The following is an 18,511-nucleotide window of genomic DNA, read 5'->3' on the forward strand; positions in this document are numbered from 1 at the left end:
AGGCTTAAGAATCAAGTAGAGGTACACACCCCACCAACTACAGCTCCTGAGGGTTCCGATCAAGCTCAGCAAGATACACATCCAATAGTGTCTCAGCTCTCAGCACTATTTCTCCCGAAGATAGAGCAACTACAGACAGGTCTAGATACCCTCACGACAGATCTCAAGATATTTTCAACAAGACTTACAGTAGTTGAACAAAGGGTGGCGGATACAGAGAGCCAGCAAAGGGAAGTCACACTGAACGTCTCTCAATTACCGCGACAAAATAAAGTGCTAGGAGAAAAACTAGATGACCTAGAGAATAGGTCCAGACGGAATAATATCCGAGTGGTGGGTCTCCCTTAGTCAACCACTGGCTCAGCGCTTATTGACTTTGCAGAACAAACACTACCACAGTTATTGGGACTTCCTAATGTCAACATACCCTGTGTGGTCGAAAGGGCTCATAGGGTTGGAATGCCTGCACAGAAGGAAAATCAGAAGACCCCTCCCAGGCAAGTCATGATTAAGCATTTAAACTTTAAAGATAAGGCATTACTTCTCAAAGCATACAGGCAGGCTCCCAACCTGGTGTATGAGGGGTGCAAGCTGCATCTATTTCAGGATTATTCTGCTGAAGTAGCCAAGAAAAGGAGAGAGTTTTCACCCTACTGTAAAGAGCTTATTGACAAGGGAGAATCCATCGCCCTATTATACTCGGCCAGACTCAAGGTACAAACGCCACAGGGACCAAAGTTCTTTGAAGACACCACCCAGCTCAAGATTTTCATGCAATCTCTCGATTTTGGAAAGAGCAACCAAATTGAAGATGAAGACATTGAGGAAGAGGAGGACTGTTTTCTTTTGAAACAATTTTTTCTGTTGCTGTATGATATGAAGAGCGCACAGAGTCGGAAATATCATATAAGGACTGAAGACTTTAACTCTTGCCTATAGAGTTATCCTAATATATCCTTTTTTGAAACTGGGGGGGGGGTTGAACTGTTTGCACTACTTTACTGTTACTGTTTTGATTGCTTACTGTTATACTCATTTACTGTTTTATCCAGTTTATTTCTAACTTTTTTGGTGTCTCATTGTTGGTACCATCCTTTAGGAGATCTCTAAAGTTGCCCCTGTGGTCGCACGTTGTTCACGGGAACTACCCCGAGGTGTCAGATAGTAAGTAACTCTACACAAACCTACATTGCAGCTCTACCTAGTAAGTTTAAAAAACAGAATATTACACCACTCTTGCAGTGAGGGGTGAGGGAGGGGAACTCTCAACACTTGTACTTGACTATGGGGGTCCACATTCTATCCTGGAACGTGGGAGGGGTTACATCACCCATTAAGCAAAAAGCCATCTTAAAATATATTAAGGCCAAGAGAGCTGACATAGCCATACTGGAAGAGACACACTTGAAACCTAGTGTGTCTCATTGTTTGACTACGAGAATTACAAAGACTGGAATAGATAATCCAACCATATCTGACCATGCCCCAATTACACTTAAACTTAATTTAGGATTGACCAGGACTGGTAGAGAGGGGTGGACTTTCCCTAGATATCTGGTGCATGATGCCAATTTAAAGAACCACTTGGTAGGTGAATGGTTAGCCTATAATGACAAATAGCAGTCACAGAGATAATACACTCCTATTTTGGGAAGCGGCCAAGGCAGTGTTGAGGGGGGTGGTGACTTCCTACGGCATAACCATCAGGAAACGGGAAAAAACTCAGAGAAGATCTTTTAATGAAAAAATTACTCAATGCGCGGAATCGCTACTTGCGCTGCCCCACAATAGCTAATAGGCTCCGCTACAAAGACACCAAAACATTAAAGGACACCTTTTTACTGCAGGGAGCAGCTAGAGACATGACGAAAGTGCATGCCAGATTCTATAGACATGGCAATAGAACGGGCAAGATGCTTGCTAAATTAACAAGGCGATCCTCTTTCATACCAGCCATAAGAGTCCAGGACTCTACACTAACAACCACAACTGACATACAACAAGCTTTTAGCCAGTTTTTCTCAGACTTATATAAGACTCAGGACATAGACTCTAAACATAGGGACTCTTTTTGGGAAGGGTTGACACTGCCCCAGATCACGGAAAGCCAGAGAAATTCATTAAATGCTCCGATACTAGCAGTAGACGTCGAGAAAGCCATTGGTAACTTACCTTTAGAGAAAGCCCTGGGTCCAGACGGGCTCCCGGGGGAGTTTTACAAGATACTTCAGTCTGAGGTGGCAGGAGTACTGTCGGACCTTTTCAATGCTATCCTGGGAGGATTGAAAGTTTCTTCTGGTAGATTTACTGAGGCCAATATCAGCCTGATACTTAAACCCGACAAAGAACCTCTCAATCCAGCATCATATCGTCCGATTTCACTAATTCGGATTACAAAATATTAACAAAAATTATGGCAAATAGGCTAGCATTGGTCATGCCAGTAATTACACACACTGATCAGACAGGTTTCATCAAGGGGAGGTCGGCTGTTAGGAGTTGAAGTGTTCTAACATTCTTAACACATTATTGGAACACTAAATCGAGGGCTCGGGTGGAAAAGATGGACGAGGCATGTGTTCTACTTGTAGACGCAGAAAAAGCCTTCAATAAGGTCCTTGGGGACACTTGTTCTTTACTCTTGGTAGATTTGGAATAGAGGGCTCTTTCGTAGAAGCGCTGAAGACCCTGTATACTGCTCCTCGTGCAGCTGTCTTGGTCAACGGAACACAATCTCAACCCTTTTCTTTAGAAAGAGGCACGAGACAGGGGTGTCCGCTGTCACCCCTACTCTTCGATCTGGCCTTAGAACCCCTAGCAGAAAAAATTAGGCTACAGACTGAAGGATTTAGGGTGGGACCGACTAGGCTTCACCTGTCACTCTTCGCGGATGATATGGTGCTGTACATACAAAATCCCAGTCTAAATGTACCCAGGATAATGGATATTATAGCAAACTTTAGTCAGTTTTCTGGCTATAAGATAAATAATGACAAGACAGAAATTATATGGCTGACCCCTACTGCAAGCGCTCTTGACCTTCATTACAACTTCAAGCAGGCAGGGAAAACCTGTAAATACCTAGGAATCGAGCTAGCTTTAAATCCGGCAGATTGGTATGGAATAAATTATGCACCGCTGAAGAGGGAGGCCACGAACTTGGTGGCAAGCTGGGCGAAACTCCCCCTTACACTGTCGGGTAGAATAGGTCTCCTTAAAATGATTCTTTTCCCAAAACTACTTTATAAACTACAGATGCTGCCTCTGTTAATCAGTAAGGACGATCTGAAGTTTTGGAACTCTCTCTTCTTTTCTTTTATCTGGGCTAACAAAAAACACAGAATTAGATCTGACAGGATGAGGAGTTCTTTCCACTCTGGGGGTATAACTGTACCAAACATAGAACTGTATAGCTGGGCGACTCAATCTAAATACGTTCTAGACTGGATCACGGGAAGAGACTACTTCACTATTCCTGACTTAGAGAGACACTTAACCTATCCATGGTCCCTGGCCATGTTACCCCATTTGAAGGCTGCGAAAATAGAGAAACATCTGCCACAGTATGCTCTTTTCCAGCAGCCACTACGTGCCTGGAGGAAACTATGTAGGACCTTGGGATTCAAACATGAGTTATCTAAATACATTCCACTACAGGGGAATCCCAACTTCATTCCAGGGTTGACAACAAAAACCTTTAGAGATTGGGGAACTAAGGGTTTGAATATGGTACACAAGATGTTAGAGGGAGATGGAAAAACAATACATACATTCGAACACCTAAGGACTACATATATACTGCCGCGATCGCATCACTTTGCATACTTACAGGCTAGACATTATGTAACAGCACTGCTTGGGCAGAGTGCCTTTCCTGACGGAAATCATATTATACCAACTGGGCAACACATTCATGCAAGGAAACACCTCCATCACTCCCATTTACAAAGCCTTGATGGCACCGAACAATGAGAATACCCAAAAACACATCAGTGAGAAATGGTCATCACTACTAAATGTAGAGATTTCTATAATGCAGGTTAAACAGAGTATACAAAAGGTTCAGCGTGCTACCTTATCTATGGATCTCAGAGAATACCACATTAAGCTTCTTGAAATGGCATATATTACGCCGAAACTATATAAAGTATGGGAGACTGACTCCTTAGGAACTTGACCAAGATGTGCTCAAGGTGACGCAGGCTTACTACATATGATTTGGAACTGCCCCAAACTGGTTAGATTTTGGGGTATGACTCACTACTGGCTCGGGTCAATGGGAATCCCTTTGGAACCACTCACACCCCAGACACTAGTTTTCTTAGAATGTGAAAATACACATAAGTCAAACATAACATTCACACACAATGTAATTTTACAGGCAAGGAAAGTTATCCTAAAGAACTGGTTAACTCATGAGGCTCCAACCCTAAAACAGTTAAAAAGAGAGGTACACCAACAACTACTCTATGAACAGGCAGACACGCTGGTAGATGCTCAGAAACGTACGAATCACTTTATGGCAAAATGGGAAATGTATTTGCACACACTAGATCAAAGGCAACAATTACAAATCTTGTACCCAATACGAAATACGAACTTTATCTTAGAGGCACAATTGAGAGGGGAATGGGAACTCTACTTTGAGAGTTATGTTCATTCCAATCGAGGGAGACCACACCAATCTAGGCAAGGGGGACAGGGACACCTCGGGGTAGGTAGAGGAGGAGAGGAGTAAGGCTGGAGGGAATGTTAATATTAATAGAAAAAGAAGACATGCATTGCTAAAATTCAATGGTTAATTCTCTATTCTGTATTGAAGATCTTACTGTTATTTTTTTTTTATTCTCCTGTATGTACATTGGGATAAATGTTAATGTATGTTCTTTGCATAAATAAAGAATTTTTTTTAAAAAAAAATTGCAGGCTCTATCTGAATCATTAAAGAAGAGGGTTTAGTATCCCTTTAATAGTCTAGGGTGGATGCATTTTACAAGCTAGCCAAAGTACAGCATATTCCACTGTAACAATATTAGGAGCACCTGGGCAGCTCTTGCTAATTGGTGGGTAAATGTAGCCACTAATCAGCAAGAGCTACCCAGGGTTCTGAACTAAAAATGGGCCAGCTCATAAGCTTACATTCCTGCTTTTTCAAATAAAGATACCAAGAGAACAAAGAAAATATTAATAGGAGTAAATTAGAAATTTGCTTAAAATTGCGTGCCCTATCTGAATCATGAAAGAAAAAATTTGGGTTTTCTATCCCTTTAACTGTGAATTATATTTCAGAAGACAAAAAATCAATTTGGAACATATTTCCTATATTCAAATTGTATCTTTTTTTTTTTTTTTTTTTTAATAAATGAGGAAGATAATAGGGAACTGGAAAAAAAATGAAGGGAACTGAAAAAGTACAAGGTTAGCTTTGTCCGCAGCCTAAACCAGTAAACAGTCTAGTTAAACTGGTCCAGCAACCTTTCCTGTAGCTTTTTAAAGTATAAATATTATTCTATTATTCATTCCTTAAAGGGAAACCCAACATTCCTCTCTCATGATTCAGATAGATAGAGCATGCAATTTAAAAAACACTTTAGCAACCTTTGATTGGTGGATTGAGCCAACTCCTACAGAGTATAACGCCCCCCCCCCCCTTTAGTATTGTCTGGGTGTCTTACAGACTATTCACTTAGTTATACTATTATGTTATAGTGCTAAGTTGAATAACATTGGTGATTGTTGAACCAGCTGTTTCTTTGTTTTAATGCGGGTCAGTCTGGTGTTAAACACAAATGAATGACAAGATACATTAAGCCAGTGTTAATATTGGGATTTTAATCTGATGTAGTTAAGACAGTGATAGGTTAGGTTGTGGACAGAGAAGTAAATATAGCCACACCAGATTGATATGATAGCTGTTTGGAGCTGGAGGGATTCCCAGACAGAAGATTATAGTCAGGATGCACCTGATGATTGGTGGCTAGATGTAGCAGCTTCTTGATACAGAAGAGTGAGCACCAGGCAGCCCCTCCTAGGTAACCACCTCACCTTCACAGAGTTATTAAAGAAGCAAGATACCTTATTGAGCAAAATTTAACTTCATGGTTGCCAAAAACGCTACTGTATATTGAGTGGAAATATACTGCAAACCTCTCTTGTAGCAAAGGGGTTAAATTGTACTCACCAGGTTATGTTGTTCTGGCTACAGGATATTCATTTTTAAAGTGCACCCCTTTTCTATAGGTAGCCAGCCCCTCTACCTTTTTTTTTTTTTTTTTTTTAATAAAGAAAAAGTGAATTCCAAGAGGGCAGCCCATGTAATTGTCTGTACGTTTTTCACATCCTATCTGTCAAATTTGACATAATCCGGCACTAAATTGCATCTCCCCTTACAATGGACTGAAGGATTCCAACTAAGTAGGTAGCACACAGAGGTATTCCAGGTTAGCTATGAGAGTTCTTCCTGACAAGTGTATGGGTGGTTGCATAAATGTGGATTTACTCCAATGGGTTCTGCCATTTTGGTAAGTAGCCCGTGTGAGGACATATAATGGCACATGAGTGTATAATGTGGCCTGTCCATGTTCCATCATTCTGCAACCACAGGGCACCAGTCTTAAAATAGGAAATGTATGTATTTTTACATTAGCAAAATGTCCTCAATTAAAAGTTTTCACTTGTAGAATGGCTGAACAGGCATGTGACTTACAATCTATCAAGACAAACATGTATTTGTGTCCAACACATGCTCCGAGTGCCAAGGGCATCACAACATAACCAGTTACAAGCAAACGAGATATGAAGCAAATGTGAGTGTGTACAGCCTACAGACACGGCAGGTCATCTGTATATTATATTTAGTATATAGGCTCCATAGGTGGATCCTGTATTTGCCTTACAATGACTGGAAACAAACCAACAGACTTAATTCACTGCTCCCCTCTACTGCTGTATAAAGGGAAGTGAGCATATTTACATTTATTATGAAATTTAAGAACATGCCTTGAAATTAACATGTGGATAACCAGTCTAATTGGTTTTGTGCACTGTGCCGCAAAATGCATCATCTTGATCATGTACAATGCAGCAGGGTATTTACATAAACATAAAACACAAACATTATATACTTACCGCTAGGAACAACATGCAGTACATAGAGAAGGAAGAGTGACCAGAGTAAAATGACACCCTATGAAACAAAAAGTGAAAGTTCACCTGTTAACTTATTGTTACAGTATTACTTACGATGAAAAATTATATAGAGAGCGAAATTAACCTTATAGGTACTACTTTTTATCATTATAGTAGGATTTATTAAAGTGATAATTTCATTGTTCAGCTGATCTGTACATAGTTTAGGAGTCTCTGCACATCATTGTAAACCACTGGTTTTCAAACCTGTCCTCAGACCTCCCTAACAGGCCACATTTTGAGGATATCTGAACTGGAGCACAGGTGAAACAATCAGCTGATTAGTAAACACTTATTTTACCTGCTCTGATCCAAGGTAATCCTGAAAATATGGCCTGAGGACAGTTTTAAAAACCAGTGTTGTAAACTATTCATACATAAAGTTTTAGTACACTGGTCCAAATCATATACAGACTGTAAAACCAGGATTTATTTGGTGGACCTTTTAAAAGGTAATGCAGGTTGTTTTTATTTCTTACATTTCCCTTGGTTCTAATGTCATGATGCAATACAGGAGAGGAACTGCATGAATAAGAAGTAATGTACAAAGGTTATAGCTCTTTCAGCGTACTATGATCATACACCCATAATGATACCAGGCAACAATACACAGTGACAACATCTAATGCTGCTGTCCAATGCTTTTTAATTAATCCACCACCTTCCCAAATCATACAAGGTTTGGGTTTGAATATTTAAAATCCCTTTAATTAAAACTTTACACCAAACTAAGTTGCTTATGTACATCACAATATTTCATGCTGTTATAGTAAAGTATTAAGCTTTGACCCCTCACACCATTCCCATTTACAACTCGCACCTTCTTCAGATGCGTCACTTGAATTGGAAAGAGCTTTCTTCTCCTCCTCCCCCTGACTCACTACTGTCCATCTTGCCAAACCCTTTTTTTTTTTTTAAAGATGGAAACTTGTAATCTAAAAAACACCTACATACATACACAACTGAACTAATTCAATTTACAGCATGTAACAGTTGTCTTCTCATTTATCAAATATCCTCAAAAGAAATATGATGCAAACCAATTGCAGAACTGTTCACATTTTTGTCCATCACTATGCACATTTTATTTCTATGTATGCAAAAGCCTGACAAAGCACTGAACTGCAAGAGATCTGCATACAAAATCAGATTTACATTTACTGACAGATCAATTTCTTCATGCTCACAATTATAGGGTTAATATTCTGTCATGTCCTGTTGTCCCCGCACATAAAGTAGTATTCAGTATATAGAAAAGTACTGTGTTTTTGCCAAAGCTGAACCACAAGAAAGTCATGTAGGCTAAGTACCAGGGGGGAAAAAACACAGTACTTTTCTATTGTTCAAATGATGCATGTGGCTAATACGAGAAGGGATAATACCAAGCGCAGCTGTGAAGAAATCAGAGAAACCGTGTGCAAACAAACAAAATCATGCAGTATTATTTAGGGTTACCATATAGCCTCTTTAACGGAGGACACATATGAAAAATACATGTCAGGGTTTTATAACAGAACATTATTCAAAACATTTCTTTAAACAGCCCCTGAAATAAGTATTTTTCATAAGTAATTTCCTTTAAAGGGACAGTCAAGTCCAAAAAAAACCTCATGATTTAAATAGGGAATGTAATTTTAAACAACTTTCCAATTTACTTTTATCAACAATTTTGCTTTGTTCTCTTGGTATTCTTAGTTGAAAGCTAATTCTAGGCGGTTCATATGCTAATTTCTTAGACCTTGAAGACTGCCTCTAATCTGACTGCATTTTGACCACTAGAGGGCATTAGTTCATGTGTTTCATATAGATAACATTGAGCTCTTGCACGTGAAGTTACCCTGGAGTGAGCACTGATTGTCTAAAAAGCAAGTCTGTCAAAAGAACTGACATAAGGGGTCAGTTTGCAGAGGCTTAGATACAAGGTAATCATAGAGGTAAAAAGTGTATTTATATAACTTTGTTGGTTATACCAAACTGGGGAATGGGTAAAAAAAAGCGATTATCTTTCTTTTTAAACAACAAAAATTCTGGTGTTGACTGTTCCTTTAAAGCAGCAATATGGCAACAATATTATTACTGCATCTCCTAAACGGCTGATAAACAGGAGAAAGAAGACCTGTTGGCTAAAGCATTATAAACAAAGATGCAGATAGCTTGGGTTAGATGCCATATGGAAAAATCTTCCAACCACATGTAAATTAAAATGTAATTATATGAGTTGGGGGAGGAGCCAGCAAGACGTGCATATCTTGAGCTCCCAGCCCTGGATTAAATAAATCATAATTTCTAGCAGAGTGTGTGATTTTTATTCTACACCACCTGCAGCAATATTAAGCCCTGGGCCATAAGAGGACTAAATCGGGGCACTGAGTTGGCATTTATCTCAGCTCCGCAAGTTAAGGCTTCAATCAAGGAGAGTGGCTGTATGGAGGCATATATTAGTGCACTACGCAACTTAAGTGCAACACTTGACAGCCAACACTGCTATTGATTAGGCTAGCTTTTAGTCCAGTTCAGAGAGTGTTGGACAAAAATGTAAAAGACGACAATGACAGTTTATTCACTTTTGACGCTCCAGGCCAGACACATGTTACTACCCTGTCTTCAGGGGACAATATCTCTGATGACTGCTATGAGAAGGGAGACGGTTCAAGCAAGCATGTAACTAAGGACTACTGGCAACCTTTGGAAGTACCATCTATAGGAAGACTACAATGTTGCCCTAACCTCTTCCATGTAATTGGAAACATATCTCAAGCAATGCCCCTGCCTGTGTCCAGGAACTCTGACTCAGATACAATATTTACAGGCTGGATGGGGAGATCAGACTCTTATTTGAAAGACGCTGTTCTCTGTGTGGTCACACAGCAACCGATGAAACGGTTTTATGTCAGAGAAGGCATTGGTTAAATAATTAGTCCTTGCTATTGACTACGTGAGTGCAGAATTAGCATGAATAAGTTTGCAGCAACTTGTGTTGTTCTGTTATATATGCCCTGTACATAACTAAGTGGGGGATTTCTTGCCTGTCCTTGCTATCTTTAATTACTATATTAAGATTTTTAGGCTGCAGTGTCAACTTTTTCTTTTGTTTTTTACCATACCCGTCTGTTTTACTTATTATAGTCATTTCACATCATTTGCCCATTACCAGACTCTTTATATCATGGGGTGGTACTCTGACCTCCATTACTATACTGTTTAAACTAGTACCCTCTCAAATAGCTTATGCTAAACATATGCTAAAAACAGGTTGCACTTTTGGTAGGAGACATGATTCCCCTTTCTCCCTCTGCCGGCGTGGGAGATGGTGGATTGCATGTAGCATTGTCGAGTAGAGATTATCAGCTCTGACACCTTACACCCTTATTCATTTAGCAACATATACTACCTAATTGTGACGTGATGAAGGTTGGTTATGTAGGATATAGACAAACTTTTTGTTTTATACCAACTTCTTAATGTCTATATCCCAAGGATGCTTACATAATTCCTGGTAAGGTTCACTTATAGTACATTTGAGACCTTTACAGGTGGGAGTGCCATTCAGTTATAGAATTAGTGGAATTCCACATAGTATGCTAGTGCCTGATTTATAGATGGACAACATAATTCACAGATGAACACAGACATGTGTCCCCAAATTTCCCTATGCCATATCCAAACTGCTCCTATATTTTATATATTGTTCTTAGCTCATGCTTATAACCACTAACTGGTCCAAGAGTGGCTTGCTATGTCACTACCACTTGAAACTTGCTATGTCACTACCACTTGAAACTTGCTTAAACTGGGGTTTTACTTCAAAATGAGCCCCTTCCCCCTCACAAAAAGTTAATACACACTCAAAAAAAAAAAAAAACCATACTAGCCCCATGGGGAGATATTTCGCCCACAATGTGTATTCTATGCTATTATTTTATGCTATTATACAGTATCTATTCTGCTCATTGTAATCTCAATTATTCTATATTATCAAGCGGTGTCTACCCACTGACAAACTTTCTTAGATTCCATACAAGCTTATATTTTATTGTTATTCAGTTTATTATATACATCACAATATTTTATTTTCATATTGTCACATGGTCCAAGAACAACTGTTTGTACCATTAATTTTTCTCTATGAGTAGTTCTTATTCACTGGGGTATATGGAAGCTGAGAGGAATTGAAAATAAGGATACCGAGGTTTTATTATACTATGTTCAGTTCATATGTTATTGTATTGATTGAAGAGAGACCGTTACCATTGTTGTGAATGTGTTTAACTAATTTATCTTATTTTTCCCAGAAACTGACTACTCTTGTAGTGTTTGATCCAATTATTTTATATTACCACAAGCGGTGCTTATCCGCTGAAAAACAATTTGGAATCTATTATAAATTCATAATTTACTATTACTATCATAATTTTATTTCAAATCTATTGTGTGTCATTAGACCCCTTGGGGTCGATGATACGACTAACATACGTCACCAGTGTTCCCTATATCACAGGGTCCATAACTGGCCAGCCCATTAGTCGTCCATTGAAGCTTCTAAAACCATAAAAGGGAGGTTTCAAGAGCTCATAGTTTATCATTCATTTTGTTTTTTTTATCTATATCATTGTAATGTGACTCATGAAAAAACTTTTTTATTTATGTCATGTGACATTTAATGTAGGTTTTCTTTTTTGTCTTAGTGCATAACTCCAATAATAATAAAAAAAAATATATGCTTACCTGATAAAACATAATTTATGTAAGAACTTACCTGATAAATTCATTTCTTTCATATTGGCAAGAGTCCATGAGCTAGTGACATATGGGATATACAATCCTACCAGGAGGGGCAAAGTTTCCCAAACCTCAAAATGCCTATAAATACACCCCTCGCCACACCCACAATTCAGTTTAACGAATAGCCAAGCAGTGGGGTGATAAAGAAAGGAGTAGAAAGCATCAAAAGGAAATTTGGAAATAATTGTGCTTTATACAAAAATCATAACCACCACAAAAATGGTGGGCCTCATGGACTCTTGCCAATATGAAAAAAATGAATTTATCAGGTAAGTTCTTACATAAATTATGTTTTCTTTCATGTAATTGGCAAGAGTCCATGAGCTAGTGACATATGGGATATCAATACCCAAGATGTGGATCTTCCACACAAGAGTCACTAGAGAGGGAGGGAATAAAAATAAAAACAGCCATATTCCGCTGAAAAAATTAATTCACAACCCAAAAAAATAAGTTTATTTCCATTTTTGAAAGAAAAAAAACTTAAATCAAAAAGCAGAAGAATCATACTGAAACAGCTGCCTGAAGAACTTTTCTACCAAAAACTGCTTCTGAAGAAGCAAATACATCAAAACGGTAGAATTTAGTAAATGTATGCAAAGAGGACCAAGTTGCCGCTTTGCAAATCTGATCAACTGAAGCTTCATTCTTAAAAGCCCACGAAGTGGAGACCGATCTAGTAGAATGAGCTGTAATTCTCTGAGGTGGGGCCTGACCCAACTCCAAATAAGCAACAACGAACAGAATACTCCGGCAAACCTCCAGGCGTTAATAGTAAAAAATTCCTTTTATTGGAGCAGGTTACAGGTTGTTAGAAAAACAAGTTTAAAAACAAGTAAGATCTCATAGCAGGCGGGTGTCTTACGCGTTTCGGCTGTTAGCCTTACTCATAGACTCCAAATAAGCTTGATGAATCAAAAGTTTCAACCAAGAAGCCAAGGAAATAGCAGAAGCCTTCTGACCTATCCTAGGACCAGAAAATAAAACAAATAGACTGGAAGTCTTCCTGAAATCTTTAGTAGCTTCCACATAATATTTCAAAGCTCTTACCACATCCAAAGAATGTAAGAATCTTTCCAAAGAATTCTTAGGATTAGGACATAAGGAAGGGACAACAATTTCTCTACTAATGTTGTTAGAATTCACAACCTTAGGTAAAAATTGAAAAGAAGTCCGCAAAACTGCCTTATCCTGATGAAAAATCAGAAAAGGAGACTCACAAGAAAGAGCAGATAGCTCAGAAACTCTTCTAGCAGAAGAGATAGCCAAAAGGAACAACACTTTCCAAGAAAGTAGTTTAATGTCCAAAGAATGCATAGGTTCAAATGGAGGAGCCTGTAAAGCCTTCAGAATCAAATTAAGACTCCAAGGAGGAGAAATTGATTTAATGACAGGCTTAATACGAACTAAAGCTTGTACAAAACAGTGAATATCAGGAAGTATAGCAATCTTTCTGTGAAATAAAAAAGAAAGAGCGGAGATTTGACCTTTCAAGGAACTTGCAGACAAACCCTTATCCAAACCATCCTGAAGGAACTGTACAATTCTAGGAATTCTAAAAGAATGCCAGGAGAATTTATGAGAAGAACACCATGAAATGTAAGTCTTCCAAACTCTATAATAAATCTTTCTAGAGACAGATTTACGAGCTTGTAATATAGTATTAATCACCGAGTCAGAGAAACCTCTATGACTTAGAACTAAGCGTTCAATTTCCATACCTTCAAATTTAATGATTTGAGATCCTGATGGAAAAACGGACCTTGCGATAGTAGGTCCGGCCGTAACAGAAGTGGCCAAGGCGGGCAACTGGACATCCAAACCAGATCCGCAAACCAAAACCTGTGTGGCCATGCTGGAGCCACCAGCAACACAAAAGACTGTTCCATGATGATTTTGGAGATCACTCTTGGAAGGAGAACTAGAGGCGGGAAGATGTAAGCAGGATGATAACACCAAGGAAGTGTCAGTGCATCCACTGCCTCCGCCTGAACATCCCTGGACCTGGACAGGTATCTGGGAAGTTTCTTGTTTAGATGAGAAGCCATGGGATCTATCTCTGGAAGACCCCACATCTGAACAATCTGAGAAAACACATCTGGATGGAGAGACCACTCCCCTGGATGTAAAGTCTGGCGGCGGAGATAATCCGCCTCCAAATTGTCTACACCTGGGATATGCACCGCAGATATTAGACAGGAGCTGGATTCCGCCCAGGCAAGTATCCGAGATACTTCTTTCATAGCTTGGGGACTGTGAGTCCCACCCTGATGATTGACATAAGCCACAGTTGTGATATTGTCTGTCTGAAAACAAATGAACGGTTCTCTCTTTAGCAGAGGCCAAGACTGAAGAGCCCTGAGAATTGCACGGAGTTCTAAAATATTTATTGGTAATCTCGCCTCTTGAGATTTCCAAACCCCTTGTGCTGTCAGAGATCCCCAAACAGCTCCCCAACTTGAAAGACTCGCATCTGTTGAGATCACAGTCCAGGTTGGCCGAACAAAGGAAGCCCCTTGAACCAAACTATGGTGATCTATCCACCATGTCAGAGATTGTCGTACATTGGGATTCAAGGATATTAATTGTGATATCTTTGTATAATCCCTGCACCATTGATTCAGCATGCAAAGCTGTAGAGGTCTCATGTGAAAACGAGCAAAGGGGATCGCGCCCGATGCTGCAGTCATGAGACCTAAAACTTCCATGCACATAGCCACTGAAGGGAATGACTGAGACTGAAGGTGCCGGCATGCTGCGACCAATTTTAAACGTCTCTTGTCTGATACAGACAGAGTCATGGACACTGAATCTATCTGGAAGCCTAAAAAGGTGACCCTTGTCTGAGGAATCAAGAAACTTTTTGGTAAATTGATCCTCCAAACATGTTTCCGAAGAAACAACACTAGTTGATTTGTGTGAGATTCTGCAGTATGTAAAGACTGAGCTAGTACCAAGATATCGTCCAAATAATGAAACCGCAATACCCTGTTCTCTGATTACAGATAGTAGGGCACCCAGAACCTTTGAAAAGATTCTTGGAGCTGTTGCTAGGCCAAATGGAAGAGCAACAAATTGGTAATGCTTGTCTAGAAAAGATAATCTCAGAAATGGATAGTGTTCTGGATGAATCGGAATATGAAGGTATGCATCCTGCAAGTCTATTGTGGACATATAATGTCCTTGCTGAACAAAAGGCAGAATAGTCCTTATAGTCACCATCTTGAAAGTTGGTACTCTTACATAACGATTCAAAAATTTTAGATCCAGAACTGGTCTGAATACATTTTCTTTCTTTGGTACAATGAATAGGTTTGAATAAAACCCCAAACCTTGTTCCTGAGGAGGAACTGGCATGATTACCCCTGAAGACTCCAGATCTGAAACACACTTCAGAAAAACCTGAGCTTTTACTGGATTTACAGGGATGCGTGAGAGAAAAAATCTTCTCACAGGAGGTCTTACTTTGAATCCTATTCAATACCCCTGAGAGACAATGCTCTGAATCCAATGATTTTGGACAGATTTTATCCAAAAATCCTTGAAAAACCTTAATCTGCGCCCTACCAGCTGGGCTGGAATGAGGGCCGCACCTTCATGCGGACTTAGGGGCAGACTTTGGTTTCCTAAATGGCTTGGATTTATTCCAATTAGAGGAAGGCTTCCAACTGGAAGCAGATTCCTTGGGAGGAGGATTGAGTTTTTGTTCCTTATTTTGACGAAAAGAACGAAAACGGTTAGAAGCCTTAGATTTACTCTTAGGTTTTTTATCCTGAGGCAGAAAAACTCCTTTTCCTCCAGTGAAAGTTGAAATAGAATCCAACTGAGAACCAAATAAATAAATTACCTTGGAAAGAAAGAGATGGTAATCTAGATTTAGATGTCATATCAGCATTCCAAGATTTAAGCCACAAAGCTCTTCTAGCTAATACAGCTAAAGACATGGATCTAACATTAATTTTGATAAAAAAAATGGCATCACAAATAAAATTATTAGCATGTTGCAGTAAGTGAGTAATGCTAGATATGTCAGGATCCAAATCTTGTTGCGCTAAATTCTCCAACCAAAAAGTTGAGGCAGCCGCAACATCAGCCAAAGAAATAGCAGGTCTGAGAAGATGACCTGAATATAAATAGGCCTTCCTTAGCTAGGATTCAAGCTTCCTATCTAAAGGATCCCTAAAGGAAGTGCTATCTTCCATAGGAATAGTGGTACGTTTAGCAAGAGTAGAAATAGCCCCATCAACTTTGAGGATTTTTTCCCAAAACTCTATAGATTTTGCTGGTAAAGGATACAATTTTTTAAACCTTGAAGAAGGAATAAAAGAAGTACCTGGCTCATTCCATTCCCTAGAAATCATATCAGAAATAGCCTCAGGAATAGGAAAAACCCCTGGGGAAACCACAGGAGGTTTAAAAACAGCATTTAAACGTTAGACTGAACGTCAATAGGACTGGTTACCTCAATATCCAAAGTAATTAACACTTCTTTTAATAAAGAACGCATATACTCTATTTTAAATAAATAAGTAGATTTGTCAGTGTCAATATCTGAGGAAGGATCTTCAGAATCAGATAGATCCTCATCAGAAGAGGATAAATTATTATGTTGCTGGTCATTTGAAATTTCATCAGCTAAATGAGAAGTTTTAAAAGACCTTTTACGTTTATTAGAAGGTGGAAATGCAGACAAAGCCTTCAGAATAGAATCAGATACAAATTCTTTAAAATTTACAGGTATATCATGTACATTAGAAGTTGAAGGAACTGCAACTGGCATTGTACTATTACTGATGGATACACTATCTGCATGTAAAAGTTTATCATGACAACTATTACAAATGACATTTGGTGGAATAATTTCTACACTTTTACAACAAATGCACTTCGCTTTGGTAGAACCGATGTTGGGCAGCAATGTTCCAGCAGAAACTTCTGAGGCAGGATCAGATTGGGACATCTTGCTCAATGTAAGAGAAAAAACAACATATAAAGCAAAATTATCTATTTCCTTATATGACAGTTTCAGGAATGGGAAAAAAATGCAAAAGCAAATATGAAACTGACAGTCTGCTGAAGGAAATACATGAACCTGACTCATGGCAAATATAAGTACAATACATATATTAAGAACTTTATATAAATGCATAAAGTGCCAAACCATAGCTGAGGTGTCTTAAGAAATAAAAAACATACTTACCAAAAGACACCCATCCACATATAGCAGATAGCCAAACCAGTACTAAAACAGTTATTAGTAGAGGTAATGGTAAATTGAGAGTATATCGTCGATCTGAAAAGGGAGGTAGGAGATGAATCTCTACGACTGATAACAGAGAACCCATGAAAAAGACCCCGTTAGAGAAATCATCATATTCAATAGATGATACTCCCTTCACGTCCCTCTGACATTCGCTGTACTCTGAGAGGAATCGGGCTTCAACAATGCTGAGAAGCGCATATCAACGTAGAAATCTTAGCACAAACTTACTTCACCACCTCCATAGGAGGCAAAGTTTGTAAAACTGAATTGTGGGTGTGGTGAGGGGTGTATTTATAGGCATTTTGAGGTTTGGGAAACTTTGCCCCTCCTGGTAGGATTGTATATCCCATGTGTCACTAGCTCATGGACTCTTGCCAATTACATGAAAGAAATTTCTTTCTTTCTTTCTTGACACAATGAGTCCACGGATCATCTAATTACTATTTGGATATATCACTCCTGCCCAGCAGGAGACGACAAAGAGCACCACAGCAAAGCTGTTAAATATCACCTCCCTTCCCCTCCCACCCCAGTCATTCGACCGAAGTAAAGGAGAGAAAGGAAGCAAGGTGCAGAGGTGTCTGAAGTTTATAACATACCAACAACCTGTCTTAAGAACAGTGCGGGCCGTGGCCTCATCGTGTCAAGAAATAAATTTATCAGGTAAGCATAAATTTTCTTTTCTTTCTAATGACACGATGAGTCCACAGATCATCTAATTACTATTGGGAATCAATACCCAAGCTAGAGTACACAGATGATAAGGGAGGGACAAGACCGGAAACCTAAACGGAAGGCACCACTGCTTGAAGAACCTTTCTCCCAAAAGCGGCCTCAGCCGAGGCAAAAGTGTCAAATTTGTAGAATTTTGAAAAAGTGTTGAGAGAACCAAGTTGCAGCCTTGCAAATCTGTTCCACAGAAGCTTCATTTTTGAATGCCCATGAGGAAGAAACAGCCCTCGTGGAATGAGCCAAAATTCTCTCTGGAGGATGCTGCCCAGCAGTTTCATAGGCAAAAAGTATGATACTCTTCAGCCAAAAAGAAAGAAGTAGCCGTAGCTTTCTCTCCCTTACATTTTCCTGAGAAAACCACAAAGCAAGCATAAGACTGACGAAAATCCTTAGTCGCTTGTAAGTAAAACTTTAGACCACGTACCACGTCTAAATTGTGCAGAAGCCGTTCCTTCTGAGAAGAAGGATTAGGACACAATGAAGGAACCACAATCTCCTGATTAATGTTCCGGTCAGAAACTACTTTAGGGAGAAACCCTAACTTTG

General features: G+C 39.2%; 1 protein-coding gene across 3 annotated transcripts in view; it reads right to left on the reverse strand.

Annotated features, from left to right (window-relative positions):
- Positions 1–18,511, reverse strand: part of PLPP1 (phospholipid phosphatase 1) — a 284,596-nt gene that overhangs the window by 76,236 nt on the left and 189,849 nt on the right. For all 3 annotated transcript variants that reach the window (XM_053701281.1, XM_053701280.1, XM_053701282.1), the window contains exon 4: positions 7,129–7,186. In XM_053701281.1, the coding sequence (XP_053557256.1) occupies positions 7,129–7,186 (58 nt within the window). The remainder of the gene's footprint in view (positions 1–7,128; positions 7,187–18,511) is intronic.

Source organism: Bombina bombina, chromosome 2, assembly GCF_027579735.1.
Source record: "Bombina bombina isolate aBomBom1 chromosome 2, aBomBom1.pri, whole genome shotgun sequence".
Lineage (NCBI taxonomy): Eukaryota > Metazoa > Chordata > Amphibia > Anura > Bombinatoridae > Bombina > Bombina bombina.